The sequence below is a fragment of the Pleurodeles waltl genome, chromosome 10 (genome assembly GCF_031143425.1).
Source record: "Pleurodeles waltl isolate 20211129_DDA chromosome 10, aPleWal1.hap1.20221129, whole genome shotgun sequence".
In the NCBI taxonomy this organism is placed as follows: domain Eukaryota; kingdom Metazoa; phylum Chordata; class Amphibia; order Caudata; family Salamandridae; genus Pleurodeles; species Pleurodeles waltl.
In genome coordinates this window covers 506743611-506767005 of record NC_090449.1, presented here as the reverse complement: position 1 = coordinate 506767005, position 23395 = coordinate 506743611, and the positions used below count along the sequence as shown (strand labels likewise).

General features: G+C 42.8%; 1 protein-coding gene across 2 annotated transcripts in view; it reads right to left on the bottom strand.

The window, feature by feature from the left end:
* The window catches only part of LOC138261674 (cyclic nucleotide-binding domain-containing protein 2-like), a 365490-nt gene that overhangs the window by 223342 nt on the left and 118753 nt on the right, over positions 1-23395 (bottom strand). The window contains exons 1-3 of one of the 2 annotated variants that reach the window (XM_069210916.1): positions 21557-22006; positions 8581-8724; positions 732-809 (exon numbers count right to left, since the gene is read on the bottom strand). In XM_069210916.1, the coding sequence (XP_069067017.1) occupies positions 732-809; positions 8581-8724; positions 21557-21826 (492 nt within the window). In that variant the 5' untranslated portion in view covers positions 21827-22006. Of the gene's footprint in view, positions 1-731; positions 810-8580; positions 8725-21556; positions 22007-23395 lie in introns of those variants that run through there. The other variant, XM_069210917.1, reaches the window with a different exon arrangement.

Below are 23395 nucleotides of genomic sequence, written 5' to 3'. Positions count from 1 at the left end.
TGTGTGCTGCAGAATGCAGCACAAATAAAAAGAGCAAAAAACGAGCGAAAGGAAAGCATTTCTCCTTGTTGCGCCACGCTAATGCCACCCCTGGGGTGGCGTTAGAAATTGGCACTGCCTCAGATTTACAAAATTTCATAAATCTAGGGCAGCGTCAAAAGGCAATGGATGTTGCTGTGGAACACCCGCAGCAACACCTATTGCATGCCCCTTCCATACAAAGTGCTGCGTGTGAAGGGGTCATATTTACAAGGTGGCGTTAAGCCACAAAAAATGGCTTAGCCCCACCTTGGGCATACAGCAGAGTGCAGAGCCCCACCGGAGTGTCACGAAAAGTGATGCCTCAGTGGCGGTAGAGGCGAGTAAATATGCCCCTATGTCCCTTATTTGTTGCCAGGTATTTAACTGCTGTTAAATACCAATTCCCCTCATTATGAAGTTGCCTTTGGTTTAGGGCCATACATGCAGCTCACAACACCCACACTAGATGACAATAACACTTAATTTAAACACATATGTGTTGCCCTGATTGAACCAAATAAATAGTGTTCCACAGAGTAGTGTTCATATAAAAGAAACATAATTCATACAGCAGCCTCCACTCGCAATCACCTCCTTCTGACCCATAAAGCAGAAGGACTTTTAGCTCTATTTATATGTTACTTTGAGTAAAACAATGTGAAAGCCTGTATCACAGAGCCCTTGTCGTATCACAGATTAGGATTCCTCACCTCATATTGACTCTTAAAGTTGTTTGTGTCGAAAGCAAGGCCTCTCTTCTTCGATTTGCGTTTGCTGGCATTCTTTCCCTAAAATTAAACACAACCAGACAAATTCACAGGTTTCAGAGCATTAAGAAAATCAGACTCTTGCTTTCTATTTCTTTTCTTATATAGAAAATGTCAATGATAGATTTACTGAAACTAGGCACATTTAGGTCACAACCAATGACATAAAAAGGTATTGATGAGGCATATCCTGGTTTCCTATAATGGATTCACTAGAAGTCTCACTGAGACACCCTCCTGTACAGTGCAAGACATACTCCAACACCCCACAAACATGCATTGAGGCTCAGCGAGGGTCCTCCTCAATTAAATATATAATTTTTACATATTACATGTTTGCCCATTATTATTGCACAAAACAGAGTTTGTTTCAAAGCCAATATTTCACAATAATGGTCTTATTCCTGAGGCCATCAATTAGTATGTGCTTCATCTAGTTTAATATCCATTATGAAAGTAAACCTGGTTTAACAGTGGAATGACTGTTTTAGTACCCAACATAAGCCATACCTTAAAATGAGAATGGGCCACAATTTTTAGAACCATCTCAATTTCTCTGCAAAGGCAGACCTCCTTCATGGCTTATTAAATCCACTGCAGATGTTAGCCCCTGCTGCACTTAAAGTCATGTCACAAAGAAGAAAAGTATTTTCATGGTGTTCTGTCTGCCTAGCTGGCCTTAAAACTCAGACCAGGGATGCTCATAGGTCCTGGAGGAAGGAATACAGGAAGTAAAAGCACAGCATACCACGTACTGCACATAATGTTTATAAAAGTGAGATGCATAGTGCTCATACAGCATTTTCCTAGGTAGATTCCAGGAGCAGCTAATCCTCAAAATGAGATATTTAGAATAGTGGGAGGTTTTGCCAATCAGACAACTTGTTGCATTAAGATCATGCTATTGCAGGAGTTGTACAACTCTCTTGTGCTTCTTTGACAATAAGCTTTTAGATATTCATGCATCTGTACAAGCAGAGGGTTAGCTCCAGATCTTGGCAATCCTTGCCTGAGCTATTAGTCTAACAATAAATTTGAATCACAACTGGGTCTATGCCAGTATCTATAGGCAAAGGCTTGTTACTTTCCACACTGCCACATTTCTCTAGTATCCATAATCTTCTGGAGTTCTGGTCAGGCCCGGAGCACTTTACAGAAGCTATGGTCATAATACTCCTGAAAACAACAGGGTTGATCCAGTCTGGCCATCCAACTTTAGGCCTGCCTCTCTTTTCCACAGGCATCTAACATACTGGAAAACATGTGACAGGATAAGGTGTAATATTGTTTGTGGAATAACATCTTGAAAGATGCCCAATGTATTTTTTTCATCCACCAGAGCATGCACCTGGTCTGGATATCTTAACTAAATGATCTACGCGGTGGGTCAGATGATGATGGTTTCAGTGTGTTGATTTTCCTCGAACTGTCTAAAGCATTTGACACGGTGGACAATGTTATTCTATGTAACCCATAGCAAAAGGGCCCTTTGTGGATTGGTGCTGCAATAGTGGGCTTGTTCCTCTCTATTTGGTCCCAAAGAATCTTCATGTCCTCTTTCACATTGGACCCAAGCCCCTTTTTGTGTGAGGTTCCACCACACCCCCACAATGTCCCTATTAGCTTAGTTTTTTTTTAATTGGATCCAAGTGACAGCCAGCTGTGCTCCAATGCACTCTTATTTTTCATGCATGCCAATGATTTTCAAGTCTTTCAGACCGGTGAGTCCTAGTAATATAAATGAGAGATTATGTGAAAAGTGTGAAAGCAAAGGTGCTCAAAGAAGTATATCAGAAATGATAACTTATACATGCTTTAATTGAACATATTACATAGATGGCTTTTCAAAGTTTTAATGAAATGAATAAAAAATGTAGTTGATAAGGCTAAAATACAGCCATCAGATGCTATGTACAACAAGAATGTGCTGAAGCAGATATGCTAAATGAAATTATTAATGAGTATTATGCATTATTAACTGATAAAAAGAAATTCTAACATGAATAGCTGGAGAAATTAATGTGCACGTTTAGAAATGTGACCACGAAGAGTGGCTGTCAATGTTTATGAATTATACTAAAAATAATTGAAATATATGAAAACAATGAAAATGAATAATAAAAATGTAGTAATATGTCATAATGAGATGTATAACGTATGTTTTGCCTTATATCGTAGAGCTAACTTAGCTGGAGTCATGGCATAGTTTTGCCAGGCCTCGTGCAGAAGCAGAAATTAATAATGGACGTTGTAGAAGTTGCTAGTACATTTGAACTGTCCTCGACCCTCTCATGTTAATGTTGCTTAGCTAGAGTTTTCTGCAATGTACCGACGAACAGGAGATGATGAAGTCAATTTGATACAATTATGTGTAGAGTAGGCTAAATGTATTTTCCCAGGACTTGAACAATGGAGACTCAGACTGAAGAGGAAGATGCAACATTTTCAATACCTGAAGAGCCGGATGATGAGAACATCACACAGTGAACCAATCAAGAAGCTGTGAAAGACGAAATATTAGAACTCATAGATTTGTAGAATTAAACGCATTGGTTAGCGTTACATATGGCGATTAGTGAACCGATTAGGAATTAGGGGGATGGCCTGGAAAACTCTAATAAAAAGTCATGACCAGAGGCTAAAACGTCAGATGCTGGGGTGCGACAGAGGAGAGGTGAATGCTGATGACGTCAGAAGACGCTTTCCGAGATCCTGTCATTGGGCTTATGCTCTTGAAAGCCTGATGTGTTTGAGGATCGATTGATGACCTGAAGACGAAGACTGACTTTGTTGCTGATCCATTCTGTGGCTAGGTAGCTATAACAATGTGACTGTTTAACTTTTGTTCTAGGTACCAACTGCGCTGTTTTTATAGTTTCCCTTAGTTAGATATTTTTCCAAAATTCATGTTTTACTAATTGTTTTCGCATGAAGTCCCACATACTGATGCTTATCTGGGTAAGCTAGGGGTATCTTGGGTGATGCTGACAAATGATTGACGGACTGAATTGCTGAACTCTGCTATTAATGATTGCTTATTCAGTTTTGCTAGCTTATGTTAAAGCTTTAGAGCGAATGTTATTACAATTATAAATTCGATTATGTTATTGGTGGTCATTAACAAACTGAATTGAGTTGACTAATAGAGTTTGAATAACCATATGCCTTAGTATTGTGACCAATAGGGAATAAAATTGTTAAGACGTATTTTGAGTTGTGGTCATTTATGAATTGTAAATGAATTTATTAACTGATTAATGTTTTCTATCAGTAGTTATTGATTGTGTATTAATCACACTGGTCACTACATGGCTAGGATACTCAATGCGATCCAAAAGGTTCATCTGCCTATACGCATCCCCTTGTAAGTTTACTTACTAAGGACCAGGCGCGCTAGCAAATGAAAAAACATTGTGGCAGTGCAACAAGAGGTTGTTTGTGAGCACAGGAATGTGGAATAGTCATGAGTACTGTTGAGATGGAAATGTTTCCTGCGTGGTGGTACAGATGTGCAAACCCTCCCAGAGTACCTCCAGCCGTAGGTTATTTGGTGACAATTTTGGCACAGCAAACCCAATAATGCAGCCTGCAAGCTGAGGCCTGGCCTTGTAGCTGACCATGAGGTCCAGATCCTGGTTCTGAGTTCCCACCCCAAGCTCACTATCCGATCAACATGGGACTACCACCCATGTCCTGGAAAATACACATTAAGCAGCGGTGGCAACGCACTGTTTATCTGATTGTCAAATTATTTAGCTAGGAGTGTGGCACCTACAGGCCCAACTAGAGTAAAGTTCAGCTTGAACAGAATGTCCAAGCCCTGCGTTAACATCCCTGGGTGCATATCAGGTGCATGCTGTATGAATGAAGAGTGGTAGCAGGACTCCGTGTTTATTTTAAGTGTTTGGTAGCAGAGATCAATGAGATTCATTTTGAATGCCCCTGGTAAAATATAGCACTAGTCAGAGGCTGTGGTACAGCTTCCCCACACAGTGACAGTGTACTGCTTGCATTCCAGAGTAGGAGGATAAGGCCTCAGACACTGCAGTTGGGATGAAGGGAGACCAACCTGCTCTATAAATGCAACAGTGACCTTGTTAGCAAAGATTGTGATGATGAGTCCTTCCAAGTAATTCTGAAACTTCTTTATTTCCAGCTCTGCATAATCAGTACAGCGGTAACAGTTTATTTTCCTTTTCCAACTGTCGCCTGTCGAACCTTCACCCACCTTACATCATACTGATCTCCCCCAACATTCCATATCTACCTCACACCTTCTCCTTCTATGGGTGCCAAGCAGCAACACCACAAAGATCTGCTGATCGTCCCTTTCTGGGCACTGCCATGTGGCTAATAGCGGGTGTGCGTCGGTAAGACAGGCCAGCCCATTCATCTCTCCCTAGAATGCGACCCCAGAACGCTGATGATTGTCAAGTAAAGAGTTTTAACACTTCATTGTGCTTATATTTTTGGTACTCCAATCTGGTGACAGCAGTACCTGCTGTTAGAGATATCTCCTTCAGCAAAGATTATGCCCTGCAGAAAGGCAATGCACTTTTGAAAGGAAACAGCTTTAAACGGATTTCAGGAGCCTGACAGTGGAATCAACATTCGCTGTCGGGAAAAGCACCATAAAAGTGGGACCCAAACAATCCCACTTGGTTCCAGTTCCTGTTTCTTCATGTACAAGAGAGGGAAGGGTCCCTAGAGTAACTAGAACAACTGTTGAGATCCAGGGCGGGTGTCCTTAACATTCAATCACCCAGAGGTGAGGAGACATTGCATGAAGTCCGGGCCATCTTGTTAGAAGAGCTGCAGATCTGCCAGGTGTCTGGGAGTCTGCCTTTCCTAGCGAGAAATTGAGGGAAGTGCCTGACCCCCTCCAGGGAGACAACTCTGTGAAGAGCAGAACCCGAGCCGCTGTGGCCAGACCATGCGACAGCCCGGAAGATTGGACTAAAGTAAGAGAATGTAACCAGTGCTGATTCGAGCTATGTGTTCCCTAAGTAAAATTCATATATTTGCACAACTGACAGCCTGAGAGCGTGACCATCTCTGCAACAGCTATGCTGCAGCTTGCTGGCAGGGGCAGATTGACTGATACTGACTCTATGAGGAACTGACACCACAGCTGGAGGACCTGTGAACAGCAATGGTGGGGGGAGGGATGGTCATTGTTCGGGCAGTGCGACTACCTGGGTCTCAGCTGCTGCTTTACTGAAGAAACAATATTCCTTCTATGACACTTGGAAAAGGAGGCAAGTCACCTGCATTTGCTGTGATCCTCAATCCGAACCGCTTGCACCTCTGTTATTTGCAGCCTCTCACTCAAGAGTTCCAAGCACCTGATACTTTAGGTAAACCAACCAAATGAATCTAAACAGTGACCGTGCCTGTACCGCTGAACTGAATGGCTACACATGCACAAGCCTTGAGAGTACTTTTTAGTAGTAGAACACAACTGTATTGACCTATAGGTTACAGAACCAAAAAGACTGTGGATGCATATCATTGTGAGTATACCATAATCCTCCCTAGTCATAGTCTGTGTGATTATAGTCCTGTAGCACCTGTATTAGATTCCAGTGCCTGGTTGACCTTACTTTGAGTAGCATTATGTTTGGCGTGTAATAAAAGTGTGTATTTTTCTCTAAAGCAAGGCACCGGGCTGGACAGCAGCTATTGTATCTGTTACATACGTGTTTGAGTTTTTAGTCTCTACCTCTCACACTACCTTCCCGAGAGGCCTTTGCGTGCTCACCCCTGCTATCCTGAGAGTCATGTGCAGAAAGGATATCCAATTTGCAGTGCTATAGTAGCTCAAGCACCGAAACATTAGTGGTACAAGGCACTAACCACCACAGATGAGGTCAGTAACCTCTGCGTTACCGGTAGCCCATTAACATGTCCTGGCAAATTAATTGTATGAACCTTAGTATTAGGTGGGCAGAAAGGCAGGATGTTTGGGTACTGAGACGGGGGTATTTGCTTCTTAATAAAATTGTATAAATCTTCAGCACTGACTTTCTAATAACAAGGCTGTGCTGACTCTCAGTTACAGGTAAGCTGCACTGACCGATGCAGTTATCTCCAAATATGCACATCTGAAATTAGCTTCTATTCTAACTACTAGATTTGTTCATTCACATGACACCTGGGCAAGACAAGATGATTTTAGGACCCAATATTTCTGCCATTTCTTTAAGACTAGGAGAGTGCAAATTCTCAAGCAGCCAGCATACATCAGTTGTTACGGAATGCACATGCACAAGTCCACACTTAGCCCTCAGGTAAGTGATGGCAGGGATATGGGCAGAAAGATTATTTCCGTTCATGGAGTGACATAGATAGAAAATATGCTACATTTACTTTTTCCTCTGTCTCTGCAAGTTATCTTCATAATAGGTGTACATTCCTGCTAGTATAAAATAATCTGATTATATAGGCAATTCGTTTTGACAGTCTAGAATGCAGTTGCCATTTAGAAAACAGATACAAAGTACTCAGTACAACACTGGTACTTCACAACTGTATAACATCTCATTAAAAATGATGCTGCTATGAACATAATTTTATGATTATTAACTACAAGATGACAGACTACAATGATGGTAGTACATCTGAATTGCCTATCTTATCCATTACATAAGAGGAATCTGTATGTGTATTAATGTATATGTTTATTTAATATACCAAATAAAATGTTTAAAGCATACAGAATAATTTTTCCTGCAGGCCAATCATGAGCAAAATAATAGTCTCACAAGTGGGTAAAAGGTCTGAGGTTGGCAATAACTATGCACAACCTAGGCTATTAGCAACGAGTACAAATAATTGCTCTAACCATGATGCTAGTAAATAGAATACAATAGTCTTAGTAACATTAATGAAATCACATTGATGTGTTCTTAGCATTTCAACACTATGCTTGATATACAGTAATTCCAAGCAGCTGAATGAGATGCAGGTATGTGTCACCAGATAGGTGGAGGAGTTGTATATAATTAAATGATGTAAATAAAATACATAATGTAATTAACATTACATCACTAGAAAGGTGACATTATGTCTCTCCATCAAATAATGGCCACTTATCCTAAAACGATTGAAAGACGTCAGCTTGATTAGGTAGGAGGACTGGTCAACAATTAAAGGACTTGTAAGAAAATAAGATCCACACAGTGGAATAATAGGAGTAAAAGACATAATACTCCACTCCAGTTAGAATATACCTCATTTAGTGCATGAATAGGCACTCACCAATGTGCTGTGCACCTGAAGGGTTTCACAAAGACTATAATTGAAAAGGACAGTACAAAAGTTTGTGAATGAAATGTAATTGATCCAAATGGGATCTATTTTTAATGATGTATAAATACTTTAAATATCATATGAAATAATGATTATGTTTTAATAGGAACATTTTGAATGGAGTGCTTTGTTTGTAAACCTAGAACAAGATCAAAAAGGAAACGTGTCTCTAAGTAAAGTACAATGTTGATTCAACAAACTAAATGCATAGTTATGTCTCAAGGACAAGAGTTACTTCTCTAAGTAATTGACTTGAATGAATATGCCTTGTTCTGAGGGATCTCCAGATGCGTCGCCGTGCTGAGGACATGCAAAAATGAGGATATTCCTCAGGCTGCTTGTCCAATTGAGGTGCACAGATACAGGTCACCTGACAGCTTTTGATCCTAGGTCATGAATTAAAGGATTCTAACTGAATTCTATTATGGAGCATACCACAACATGCACAATTCCCTGGATCTGCAGTTGTTGTTGTACTCACCTTGGGTTCATATTCTTCCTCTGCAGTCGGGTAAACACTGACATCACCCCAGAATTTGGAACCCCGCGCCTCTTCCGTGATGTGGATGATGTGTTTTGTCACTGCTTGTAAGGTCATCACCTTGCGGACAGCATCATGGAACCGCTAGCACAAAAACACACATTCAAATAGACATGCACAGTTACAAACAACAATACAATGAAAGTGGGAGGTCAGCTGTTAGGTCTCAACACAACATCATTGCAAAAAAAATTCCAGGCAATCATGAAGCAAATTCTTATTGAGGACTGCTCATTACCTATCTTTAACGATTCCAAGCAAAGACTGATTAAATCATATAAATGCAATAGCACCTTAAGCAAGATTCAGAGGAAGTCATTTGTCACATATGTTCAACCATCACAGAAGTGTTTTGCCTTATCTCGGACTCTTGAGTGGGGTGTAAACTGATATGCTTAGAGAGTAATTTAACTTGAGTGATGTCGTCCCGTCCTCTCTAACCTCACTGATGTCCAAAAGGCAGTGTCCTACCTTTAGAATCAACAAAGGCTCTTCACTTTTACACTCGGCTTCTACCCACCAACAAATTATCATCCCTTCCCCTTCTTTCTGGGGGATTCACCGACATTCTCAATATTATAGACATTGCCTTCCTATCACAGTTCACACTTTCTTCTTAGGAACTCGAAGTTCCTCTACCTATATCAACCCGGAAATCCAAAATGCTCCAGAGAGGAATCATAAAACAGCTACAGCTCAGAAAACTTGACGTCTCAGTCTGATCAGCTAACACAATCTCTGCCTTCTGAAACCCTGAGCCTATTTCTTTTAGTCAAACAAAACCATTCTCCTCCCAATTTCATCAGCCAACACTTCATCTCTCTAAAATCACCTGCAGTAAAACGCTACTCCTGCAATTTTTTTCAGGCTTTTATAGCAGAAGACATTTCTCAATTAAAGCAGGCTAAAACACTACTATATCACCTCTTCTCAAACACTGGTATCTTTGTGCATCGCCCACTATTTACAAACTCCGAGCCTGCCTGACTGCCTGTACGCCATCAATTCTGACAGAACCACGGACTTCACAAGCAGCTGCAGGGCCCCCAATGTCTTCAAGTACTACAGGTGCAGCAGCATCAGCGGAGGAGACCTACCTGCTTAAGGCGTAAGGGCACAGACCTTCCTCCGCTAAAATGATTCTGTGTTCTGAGGAGTTATCATGTATTGGTATAAATATCATAAGGTCATACGCAATGCATTTGGTGTGCTGCTTATGATTCGCATGGTTGTTTGTGTGAGCTACGCATTGCGGAGGTAACCATAACTGAAGAATTTCAGGGTTTTTAAGTTTTGTTTTGTAACCATAACTTCACTTTAATTGTGTGTTTTAAGTGACTTCTAGAGGCTTTTTAAAATTAGGTTAGGGAGTTGTAACCAATCCTAACCATACCTTCATGTTCGTTTTTTCAGTAAATTTCTAGATTTCCTGTTGACGATATACTACATACAACTTCAATTAAAGTATACCTTAGCTATCTGCGCACGTTGTTTGGCTCTGTGGACACCAGCGGTTTGGTGGCACAGTCTGTGCCAAATTTGACGCAGGCAGCCAAGCCATGCAACACACATCCTTCTCCCAACACTCATTGTGCACAGACTTCAAGTAGGGTCTTGCCCTTTTTATTTTTTTGTTTGTTTTGTAAGGGCTGTGTGGACCCTAATGAGGGCAAGGATTCACAGACCCTTAGACACTCTTTGAGCTGGGTGGGCCAGATGTTTAGTACACACTTAAGGTTCCATGTCCGCAAACCCATGATGGTGCTGATGGAACGGGGATATCTGATTCTCAATCGCTGGGTACAATCTTCAAACAGAATCCTCCACTGGTCCTTTGGTTGTCGACTTGAAGCATTAAGAGGGCGCTAACATTGGAAATACTTTTGAAATACTGTGAAACCAATGTGGCTTCACAATAGCGACGAAGATTATAGTGTTCAACCGTAAAGGTTTATTTTCGAAATATTAGTCAATTCATCATCAATCAACACAATCGTCAATGGTTAAGAAAATATATCAATACAGTTAGAATATTAAGATGTTTATTTAAGCATTGTGAAATACAAGATAGTAACAATCACTATGTAAAGAATGTAAAATATCCAAATTAGGTGCTACATAAAGAAACTCACTCTGTGTAAATTAAGCAATAAAAGAGAGTTGGGGATTTCTAAAGTGGAAGAGACAAAGGTGTCAGTATTCTGTGAACCTCGGTAGAAGTTCAGAGGAAATGAAAGAGTGTCTAGCTTGAAGATTTCTACTTGGGGGAACCCGAACAGAGATCTGTTCTCTTCTAAGTCAGGGTAAAAGGCTGCACTAACTAACTATGGAACACTAAGAGCACAACTGAAAGTTCCAAAACATCCACATCTCGCTCTCACAGTCTGGAGCCAATCCCATGGCAACATTTGCTGGAAGTTGGTAAAGTTCCTAAATTCCCATCCTCACCCTGGGTACAGGAGGCTCCTTTCACCATTATCCCTCCACGTCTGCTGCCAACTAGCTCTTCTCAGGCCTTACTCACAGTTTAATACATAACAATAAACCTTTTCTATAACTAACAAGGAGCCCGAAAGCACACCTGCAAAGGAACTAAAAACAGCATACTGACAAACTTAAAAGTGTACAATGCTTAGCTAGAGCTCAACATCAAGCTAAGTCAACTCGAAAATCAAGATGGAAGCACATTACATTATTATTAATCCTTAGCAATCAAAAAAATATTATTACAGTGCAAATATATTCAGTAACTGCTGCTACATTATCATTAAATTCAGTATAGCTACATATGTTTTCTTAACATGCTCTGCAATGATGGCCTACTACAATTCATATTAGGGTGAAACACACAGGTTAATGAAGTTAAGCACATATGTAATACATAGGTTACATGTAAATACATATAAATGATGTAAGGAAGGTGGGGCCTAAAGTTACGGTGGTCCTGGTCCAATGTTGGTCCAAGAGCTCTTGTTGGGGAATTGCAGATTTTAAAGCTGTGCTGAAGATCCTATCTTTCATGGTCCACAAACTCTTCAGCAAAATTAGTTTTGTTTAATTTAACCTAACGTTGGAATCTCCCCATCTCACCAGAAGTCGGGAGATGCTAGTCATGCCCCCTTATGGTTTCTTTACTATTATTTTTCAAGATAAGAAGACCAAGCCCTGCTCCCTGCAACTGCGAGCTTTTCCCCTGTGCATTCTGGTTCGCAAACCCAGATTTGAGTTTGCAGACCCAAAATGTATGATTAGAAAAAATCTCCTTTATCCAATTAAATTCCATTTATTTTAATTTAGTCTGAAGATGAAGAACAAATCTGGACTACTTTCATGTTAAGTTTGGTGTAATTATGTTATTTTTTCTGTAGAGGAGATCAAAAAATCCCTTTGGAAGTTAAAATGAGAAAAGTAATATTTTGATACCCTTCCATCTTCCACACATGAGAAATATGCACTAAACTTGACATGACAAAGCAAAATTTGTTTGGAAATCTTCATGCAGATTTGTTGAATGGAGGACGCACACAGAGAGGCTACAGGGATTGCTGAGGGGCCCACACATGGGTTGCAAGAGCCAGGTGGAGTGGCACACAGGGGCTGTAAAAGGAAGCGGTGCAAAGTGGCTGCAGGAAAGTGGATGGTACACATAGGAGATGAGGGAGTCGTAGGGGCACAGAGAGATGCAAACAGCATGGGCTCCACACAGAGGAGCCACAAGGGAGGCAGTGGCCTACTTTCTACCTCGTAAGACACAGCGCCTCAACCACCTGTAATATCACTCTAGCCCTGCAATTACATGGAAAAAGAGGAGAAGCAGTAGTCAATTTCTGCTCTGGTTAGCTGAACACTGAAACAACATTGATCTTGGGCACTCCTGCCTAGAAGGTAGCCCCACTTGTGAGGTCAACTTACCTACTCTGTTTGCAATGCCAGCTACACTCACAGGCACCTTCTTCTACTGGTGCCTGTACTCACAACAGCCAGTAGCACTGGCTCCGGCACTCACCAACACCGCAGCACCTATTTATTTATTTATATTCATGAGTGTTTTATTTAGTGTGGCCCTAACCTCAGCACGTTCCAGAGCCCTGTACATCGCATAGTATCAGAGACCGGATGAGCCAGGTGCCATGGTTGTACTGCAGCATAAGCTAAGTTTTACATCCTAGTTGTATAACATGTTTTGGTGGTATTTGAAGGTTAACAAAAATTTACATAGTGGAAAAATTAGTTCACTGGTAGTGTTTACATGGGTGAATTTAAAGTTCACTTTGCATACAAAAACATACTGGCACGGAAAAGTCCTCTGCATGGTAAACAGAGTATCCTTGCCCTGAGTGCCCAATTGTACTGTTGTCTGGATCCCTAATGCTGATTTTTGTTGTCATACCCAAAAACAGATCATGCATGAGTACCATGAAATAGGCATTTCTCCTGGATTGTGGTCTTGTTGGACCAGGAGGGTTGTCCAAAGCACTACCCTCATAGTAGTGGAAAGCTTCCGCCTTCACCAAAGAGTTACGAAGAACAAGTGCGGTGGTGACAGCATACCGTGTAGTGATCAAAAGGAGTGAACATGTCATTTTTACCTGTGTGACGGGAGTGAGGCCCATAGGCTCACTCACGTTTTTAAAGTTCCGCTGCTGTGTGCTTAACTCGACCTTGGCCTACATCAGGTAGATGTAGAGTGCTGCGCAGCACAGGAACATTGACTCTGCACTGGATGTATGTGAGACTGGGAATGGGAAGGTACAGAGCAGTATTGTGCAATGCATCTATGTTTAGTGAATGTACAGAGTAGATGTATACCTGAGAGGGGTACATTGACGAAAGATGTAGTGCTGTGCAGTGCATGCGCAATGGAACCATGTCCTGGATGTATGTGTACTTGCGAGAAGTGCAATGCATAAAGGGTGATGTATTGCGCAGCGAGCACATGGTGGGTATATGTGCATGCAGTGTGTGTTTTCAAATAGACCACCACGGTACAATACAGAGAAGCTACAGTACTGAGCAGTGCACAGAGACTGAATGTGTGTGGAAAATGTATGTGTGTCTGTGGTGGCACAATACATAGAGGTAACAGTGCTGGATAGAATGTGTTGTATATCTACACTGAGTGCAAGAGTGCCTGCAATGGTATATTACATGGAGGACCCTGGGTTCCATTTTGGGTATCCCAGGCCTGCCTGGTGAAGACATGAGGAGTACAGGAATCCCTCCAGACAGATTTGTGTATTGCTGCATACCTGTGAGCTGGGTGGGACACAATAGTGGAAGGGAAAAAAGAGCCTCCACCTTTACACTTCAAAAGGGTGTTCTTTGATTCAGTGATATATCACAGGGAAGGGGCTTGGACTAATCTCAGGAAGGAGATGAGACTGGTAAGAGAATCAGAAAAAGTGGGAATGAGAGACCAGGATTAACCTTTTGATGCATATATTACTGTGGCTGACATCCAGGTGTGAATTCTAGCCACTCCTGTGGCCTGTGTTGTGGGTCTATCAGCTTCGGAGTCTTTCCAGCTGTGACAGACATCCTTTCAAGAGGAAAGTAGAGAAAGAAAAGTGTACACATCAAAAGAAACCATACCGCAACAGCAGTACCTTCAAAGACTCAGACCCTAAATCATATTTGGTGTCTGGAAATGGACTATTTGAAGGGGATGTTGAGACCTCAAAATGTGCAATCTGCCAAGCATTTAGACAGGCTGTGTGAGGAAAAGCTCTGTAAGACTACTGCCTGTGAGCAGGACTGGAGGCCAAGGCCTGCTAGTCTCCATGCTGGGTGAGGGGACATAATAGAGAGAATCCAAGACCACTTGCACTGGAGCACTAGCTCCTACTTGCTTGTCATGACCATTGTGCCCTGTGAGGAAGAGGAGGGTGTTAAGGGAGAGAGGTTCAGTGAGGGGTCCTACTGAGAAGACTTCCTGTGCGAGGTGTGAGGATATAGCTGTGCAGTGATTGGGTCATTGTCCATGTGCAGGATTGATTTGGCAACCCCTGTTTACCAGGAGAGGGCTGCCATGGACTGCCCCATGCATAGAGCACTGCCTCGCTGCAGTGACCCCATATGCCAGAGGGAGACACCGTTCAAGTAGCTGTATGACCAGCGCATTAGGACTCGTGAACATATTAGTGTCGGCCCCGTATACCACGAGGGGCCGATGCGATATAGGCAATTGCACCAAGGGAGTCTTCGTTGTATCCAGAGGTACCTCAGTAACCTCATATGCCACTGCCAGTACTAAGTTGCCAAAGAGTTCAGGCCGCTGCCAGGGACAACAGTGAGGCTGCAACCAGTGGGTCAAGTCCCATGCATAAAAATCTGCCCCTGATCGCCCAAGCGGACCTTGACAGAGGCAAAGGAAGATGCTGTACCCTTGTTGGGCTCCAGTCGGTGGCTGAATGACCAACACCCTCCCTCCCCACTCAAGTAGGAAAGACTGACTTACTGAGTCTTCGCAGACTGGAAGCATCTCCAATCATTGGGGAAAGCCAGCAGCACTGCTCAGGAGAGAGCCTGTGCCCACCGGGTTCTGACGCTTGTGCCATGAGCAGCTTGACTTTGCCGAACAGAATTGGAGCTTGCAAAGGTCTGCAGTCAGCACCGCCGCTGACACACTGAACGTTTCTGTGCTGCAGGAGCGGGTAAGACTTGAATTTAATTGGACCTGTTGGGCCTTGGGGGGCTTGCTGCTGAAGGTGCTGTGGCAACATAGACACTTTGGACTAATTCTTAAGAGTCAAAGGGGAACTCTTGAGTACGGCCTACTAGTGAGCATTCCCTGGATACGGCCACCAATAAATGGGGAATAACCCCGACCGCGTTACAAGGAAGAAAGTAGGACAGGTATTTGTCTGAAAAAACACTAGAGTCCAGACCTCAAGGGGATTGTGTTGTTGCTTACTAATATCATTACTCCTTTGCATTGGTAGAGGTTTCAATAAAATACTTATTTTTCATATAAAAGCCTGTATTTAACTAAACATTGATTTACTGACATTACTGCAAGCACTTTGAATTATGAGTCATATTCACTAACCTGAATCTATACTTCCTCAACGAGGATGCCTTTTGACTGCTCGTCCACAGCTACCAGTCAAGTGCAGAAGGTTTACGTGACATACTTGCTCAGGATCTATAGTAGGTCTGACCTAGGGACATCAGGAGTAAAAGGCCTCAACACCATGGTAGGCCCCAGTAGCCCCTTTGTGCTTTGTGGCCCTTTGAAGGGGTTCAACATCTGACAAGTATCTTTAGTCAATAGCGCCTATACAATTAAACATCACATTTATACTCAGACAGCAAAGAGGTCTTCATAATACCAGGACAGTGAGTCAGGGTTTCTAAAGTCAGATAGTGAAGACATCAACAGAGGTCACCATAGGAATTTCAGTTCTCTCAAATAAGAGGAGTGGTTGTCCTTGAGGGTACATTCTACTTGTGATTAGCGCAGACAACATCATACAAGCTTTTCCAATCTTTAAAGATTTGGGATTAGACCATGGCTTGTGAAAATTAGTTCAGAGTGCAAAAACAGAAACAGAGGACTACCAACTAAATACCACATATACCACTTAGTATATTACGATGTTCTCAAGCAGGTTTTTGGATGTGTCTTGAAGATGTTAAAGGTAGGTGCTTTACCAGTGTGCACTGGTGGAATGCTACAGACCCTTGCTGCATTTGTTAAGAAAGAGCTGGTCACTGCGCTATTTTTTTGTAAAGAGCAGTATTGAGCAGGAGTTTATGCTCTTCAAAAACTTGAAAACTCCTATGATTCTCAGTTTCTGCAGCAGGTACTTGGGGGAGTTTAGATGCAGGCATTTGTACATTAGGCATGCTGTTTCGGAGAGCAACAAGATTTAATCATCAATTGAATGAGGCATGGGGTGACATTGTCAGATGTTTTGCTTTGGTCAGTGAAGGCTTGGCATGTAGGACTGCTTCATGTGGGGCAAGACATTTAAAAAGACCAGTATGGACGGCAAGCCCTTAGTCTATGAGATATGAAGTATGTCTCTGACACACAATTTAGGTCGTGAGAAGACACAATGTGCTCCTGTTTTTTGAATTTTTGTAGCTAGTATTTCACAGTTGTAGATAAGGTGTGAACGTAATCATTCAGGTGAAGGTTTCCAATGAGGAGAAAACCAAGAGATGTGGCATAAGAGCCCTTTCTATGAATGATGTCTTTTATACTAAAATTCTGTGCCCAGGTGAGTTTCAATTACAGCTCTGTATCATATGCACTGAGGTGAGGTGAAATGGCAATATCACTTAGAGGTTCACTAAGAGGATCCAGATAAACTTGAAAAAGCTCTACTTCAGCTACCAAGCCCCAGTGGCATCAGCACACAGCAATACCACCCCCTGATAACCATTGGTAACTTCAGCCAATTGTGTCTATACTCACTAACACCTCTCACACCTTTAACAGTACCTGCATATATAACCAGTGTACAACATAAACACTGTACAAAGGTACATGGACAAGGGTAGGGCCACTGCATAGACTGAGAGACACAGGAAGTCAAGGGCTCTGTACGACATGAAGAGACAGGCATGAGGGGAACTGACAGGGGGAGTCAAGGGAAGACAACGAGGAGACTGGGACACTGGAATACCCGAGAAAATGTGAGGAGTTAGAGATGGAGAGACTGAAAAATTTGGGGAGGCATAGTCACTAAGGAGATATGGACCTCTGGAGACATGTAAGCAAGCACACTCATGAAACCACTAGAGAACATGGGAAGGCATTGATGTGGTATGGAAAGGCAGCAGATGATACTGGGAATAAAAGAGGGTATTGGGGTGACACACTGTACCGCTTAGAGGGGACTGGAAGACAAGGAAATTATAAGCAGACAATGGCGAGTCGAAGGGTGACAACTGAGAAACACAGGAAGTCATTGGGAAGTTACTGACTGTGGAAGAAAATGTTTCCTTTTGCTACTTTCCGGTTCAGACATATCCGGGATGAAGTTTAGCCAAATGGCTGGGTGTGTACTGGAAAGATGACAAAAGAAAGAAGTAGTCCCAGCATGAGGAGCCAGACACATGGACAGGACAGCCTCTGCTCTGCTCCAGTGACTGTGGATACTGACATAGTAGGGGAGAAATGATGTGATAGAACAAATCCACCTATCTAAATGAAGACTGCAATACTAAAACAGTGGGGTAATCAACCTGTCCGGTGGACTTGCTGATTCCAGCACAAACACAGGAACTATTTGCAATCCCAGGAAGGACTTGTCCTGTACCACAGCCCTCACCTGCCCCTGTTCCCACTGGATGTTGAGCAGTAGGACCAAACTCTGGCCCCTGGCTGACTGCGAAGGCACCTGGTAACAGCAGGAGATTCTCTAAAAGCTTGGGAGTGAAAGGTGCAGTACCAATGACCTTCACTAGGCACTGGAAAAAGATTCCTACTCCCCCTTCCACCCATACGCAATTTACTCGGAGTCAGAAGCCCCGAGTACAACAAAAAACAAACCCCGAGCCTGTAGGGCCTCCATCAGTGACAGAATGTATTAAACTCGAACTGTAATCTTTGAGCTTCCCACACAGTCCATATTCAGTCAGAGCAAGCACTAAGCTTGCTACAGGTTTGCCAAGAACTACATACTTAATGGGCAGGAGGTATATCCAGTGAAAGTTTTTGTTTACTTGTGCTTCTGGCTAATGTTCCTACAGCCAAAGCCTATGTGCCCTCATTCCAGTTTCTCCCATATTTCATTTTTTCAGCAGTTAAAAGATGTTGACTAACAAAAGTGCATGGTGGGGCAACGTGTGGGGTCCAAGTGAATGCTGCTGACTGGAGCAATATGGACAGGGAGAAGCTAAGGAACAACGGAGGAGCTGGGAAAACATTAAAAAAACACAACAAAAAAGCCAAGCGGAACAGTAGGGGCATGAGAAGCAATGGACAAGCTTGGTGGAAGCCACACTGAGAGCACAGGCAATGTGACGGGGAAGCAGCGCACAGCAGAGAGAGCAAGAAAACACAGACACTCCCATGGAGTAATAGAAGAAAAAGAAAGAAGTAGTTTACTAATGTGGAACCATATGTCATCCAATCCAAAGGAGGTGCCCCAGGAGAGGCACAGACACAAGAAGAGGAAGGATGCCACAGAATAAAAAGCAAGCATATACAACTGCCAAGAAAGGCAACCAACGGTAATCTATGCGTTGTTCCAAAGACCACGTTGTGCATTGATATAGTACACAATATGTGTTCAACAACAAAGAGCTAATGTTCTCAGGAGATGAGACCTAAAAATAAAGATGAAATCTCCGATTGAGTGCATTCACCTACTATATCTATACATACTATATATATATATATATATATATATATATATATATATATATATTTACATATAGCAGTAGCCAGGCTTGTACTAACATAACTAGCAAAACAAAAAAATATGATTCAATGGTAATTACTGTGGCTGCAGTCCAGTCCATCTCTTTTTTTGCTCATTGAGTAATTTCAGTCAGGTACCAAGCATATGCAAATTAGGCTTAGTCGTACTCCTACAGTAACAGTCCAACCTGAACTGCCAGACTACTCTTCTTTTGAAAGAGAAACAAAGGCAACCTCAGAGCGGTTGTGGACTTTGCAGGACCTGTTATTAAGGAGCGCGTAAGGTCCTAAACACCGTGACCACTGGACTCACGCCTGGGTGTGCCTATCCCACTTTTGGCATTTCACAGAGAAAAAAAAATCAAGTAATGGCAAAGCCAATTGGTCTTGCATACATGAGGTATTTGCTTTGTTAATGTTTTTTAACTATATTGAACAGTGCTGGCTGCTTCATAGCATTTGTTTTATTGTTGGCAGAAGGGAGGCAACACGGAGGGGAAGGCGGGCAACATGGAGTGTGTGAGGGCAGTGCTTTGGCCCAGCCAGTAGTGTCTGCATCATAGTGAGTTTTTTTGTGCAGTAAAGGATGGGTGGGGGATGGAGGGAAGGTGGGGTCAGGACAACACTGACAAAGCGAGGAGGGATTGGGGACAGAGTATACCAGCATGGGCAACTAATGAAGGGAGAAAAAGTGGGACAAGCAAACATGGACAACAAACTGAGCAAGCAAATACAGACAATGAACGGAGGGAGGGTGGGGCAAGCCAAAATGTACAACTATTGACAGGAGGGTGAAAGCAAGCTATCATGGACAATGAATACAAGGAGTGAGAGTGAGGCCAAGCCAACACGGACAACGGATGAAGGGAGTGTGGGAAAAGCCAACAAGGCCAACAAATGGAGGGAGTGAGAATGGGAGCAAGACAACACAGAAAACAAATGGAAGGAGGGGGCTTTAGAGCAAACCAAACAGAGAAAGGGTGGGGGGCAACCAACAAATGGAGAGGAAGGGTGGAAATAAGCTACCACAGACAATGAATGGAGGTGAGGAAGTTTGGGCAAGCCAACAAGGAAAATGAATGGAAGAAGGAAGGGTGGAGGCAAGCCAATACATGCAACAAACAGCAGGGAGCGAGGGTTGGAACAAGCCAACACGGACAAGAGATGGACAGAGTTAGGGCAGGCCAACACGGACAAAGAACAAAGAGAGGGGTTAGGGTGGCGCAAGCCAACACGGACAATGGCAGGAGGTAGGGTGGTGGGGGGCAAGCAGACGGACAGGTGAGGAGCACAGAGTGTGGAGAAGTACACGAGGGAGCCAGCTGAAAAAGATGCACTCTGGTAGAGTGCTTGAGTCAAAATAAAAAAGAAACACCTAAAACAATGAACAGGAAAGACAAAACTACTGCGTCCATGCTCCAGGTGAGAGACAAGCACATAAACAGGAAGGAGGCGTACGGCAGCTGACCAATAAGAAGCAAGTAAATGAGAGTAACAATAAAGCCAACCAATGGTAAGCAGTGGGAAGTCCCTAAGCCTACTGATAGAAAACAAGAGGTCTGGAAACTAGGCGAGACCTAAAAAATGGTAGGAACCAATTTGGCAACATTAGATTTTTCGGAAACGGCCTTCAGAAACATTATTTCCACCAGTTAATAATGCAAGCCTCCACCGAATCAAAGGCTGCGGGAGTCATTTATGATAACTGGGAAGTGTGCAGTATTGCCATGAAAACTCTTTGTGTAATCACTGTAGATCCCACTAATTAAAATAAATGTTTGTAATGTTCTGAAGGTGAAAACACGCGACTAATCTAATGACCTACATTTTCATCACTGCGATATTAACGGGAAGTGTAAAATCACATCACTGTGTTTCACAAACACAAAATGAATCATACAGACGTGCAAGCATAAATCACTCTCAGTTATCACCAACACAGGGCTGCACAACACACAATGTGACATATCTGGGCCCTAGTATACTCATCTAAAAGCAGAACCCCTTCAGTATTAACCATACTGCATGCAAATGTGCTTAGCTCTGTTCTTGTAGAATATTTTAGTGCTCTGGGCAGCTGATGTGTTAGGACACTGCACTGCAGGAAAGGGAACAATGACAGTAGTAGTATAATTTATAGATGCTAACATACACTGTGAAAATAAATCCAAAATAGAATGAATTTTGAAAGACAAAAAAGAGTATGTTAGACGCAGAAAAAAAGGGCTTAGCATTTAGAGCTGTGATCTATAGGTGGATTCATTTTGTAATCAGTGTGACCCCACTTTTGGTGCTGGGGTTCCTTAGGCTCTATGCAATTTCAGATCATTGTCTGTGGCTTACCCTGTAGATTTGAGAGACCTACAAGTTCATTCATTCATCAAGTCATGCATTCAGTGTGTGACCTTACATCAGGACCTGGGTGCTGTGGTTCTTTAGGCCCTATTTGACTTTAGATTCATGTCTCTTTCCTGATTTACCATTTAATGGTAATTCAGCGGGCTATAGATTCGTTCATTCCTTCATGCATTGCCACCTTACTTTTAGTGCTGAAGTTCTTGGAACCCTCTGTACCTCCTCTGGCTGCACACTGTCTGTGACAGACGTCCTGCGGAGAGAGTCAGGAGTCCTGCGGAGAGAGTCAGGAGTCCTGCGGAGAGAGTCAGGCGTCCTCCCAAGAGTGCCAGGAGGCTCACAGAAACCATCAGACGGCCACGGGGACTCGCACGCTGTGAGGTCTTCGAGGTGCGCTGATGAGGCGCTGCTGCTGACAGAAAACTTGCGAGAGGTGTACACCCACTGCCAGCTCATTGTCGAGGCCTGGCACGGGGGGGCTTAGGAGTGGAGGAAATGGCGTCCACTTGGGTCGTTCTGCAAGGCAAGCCCACTCACTGCCCCAGTGTGCGCCGAGGGACGTTACCACTCCGCCAAGCCCATAGCGGGTCCACTAACCGCAAAACTCCAGGAGTCGCTCAGGCAACAGGAGATGATCCCTAGACACCAGCAGGACTAACAGGTTCACCGTGTTTATTCCAGTTCCCATCAGAAGATGAAAGGACCAGAAGATAAGCCTAAAAGACAGCTCGTATTGGCTGCCGCCTTGACGGCGTTAACTTTTCATTCTTCGTAATGTTTAAAATAAAGAACATCGAACTGAGTAGTAACAAGGCGGGGCATACCAACATCAGACTAAAAAAATATATTTCGCAGAACTTCAGGCAAATGTTGCCTTCAGCTAGTACTTTTTTATTGACTTCTTAGTACCTGAAGAGTTAAAATCAATTGCAAGTAAATGCAGAGTACGACTGTACAAGTCGACTGTAGTTCACACATCAGAATTTTACACTTTGGAATAATTTCATGCTCATTGGCATTTGTTTGGATTTAACGTCTAAATCAATTCTACTGGAAATAGACAAATACAAAAATAAAAGTATTCTCATTACTTCTACGTGGGCTGTTTATGAGGTACAGTTTTAGTTCTAAAAAAAGACTTGGCCCTATATTCGGTCTTTGGACGAATACTAAGTACGCTATGTTCTACACACCCTGAAATAATAGTGACTTGTTATGGTTACTATATATGAGCAGTAATGAAAAACGTTTGATGCAGCCATTATCAACACTAGTTTATTGTTATATACCTACCAAAGAATATAGGGATTAGTTGGGTCCCCGCCAGTTTAGACCAAGATCCTCGCAAAATGTCCCACCAATAACCCCATAGCACATATTCAAACCCTGGTTCACACAGACCAGAGTGGCTTTACAAGACCCCTCCGCAATGCCATTCAGTGCTGCCATAGGAAAAAAATTAGTGTGGGAGCTCATACATTAGTGGTTAAGGTATGGAAGAGGGAAGTGGGTGGAGCCTCGAGAGATAGAGCTTGAAAAGCAGAGCCTGACAGCCAATTTACACCCTTATTTAAAAACAAATCTGCTGCAAAGAAATTGGCAATAAGGATATATCTGCCGGTAAATCTGTTCAAGAATACTTAATTGTCCACAAAGAGACTGCATTTTGAAGTATCTTACAGGGTTAAGACTCCTGCTGCAGAAGTCCTTGTGTGCCCAGAATTTTTAAGGGGATTATACAATGCTTAATTTTAGCCAGTGGCTGCCGGTGGGGGGAACCGGCACTCATTTTTTGAGACCGGTACTTATTTTTTTGCGTCCGGCATTTACTGCGAGCAAGAGACATGTGAAAGATGGAGGAAGAGAAGTACAGGAAAGAGTCACAAAGGGTGAAAGCGGAAAGGGGGAGCTCAAGAGGCAGGGAGTGGCTGTAAACGGATCAAAAATACCTAAAATGTCTTTAGGATTATGCTGCCTCAGTGTTCTGTGCTTGCACATTTAATTGCAGCAGCCGCGTGTTTCACA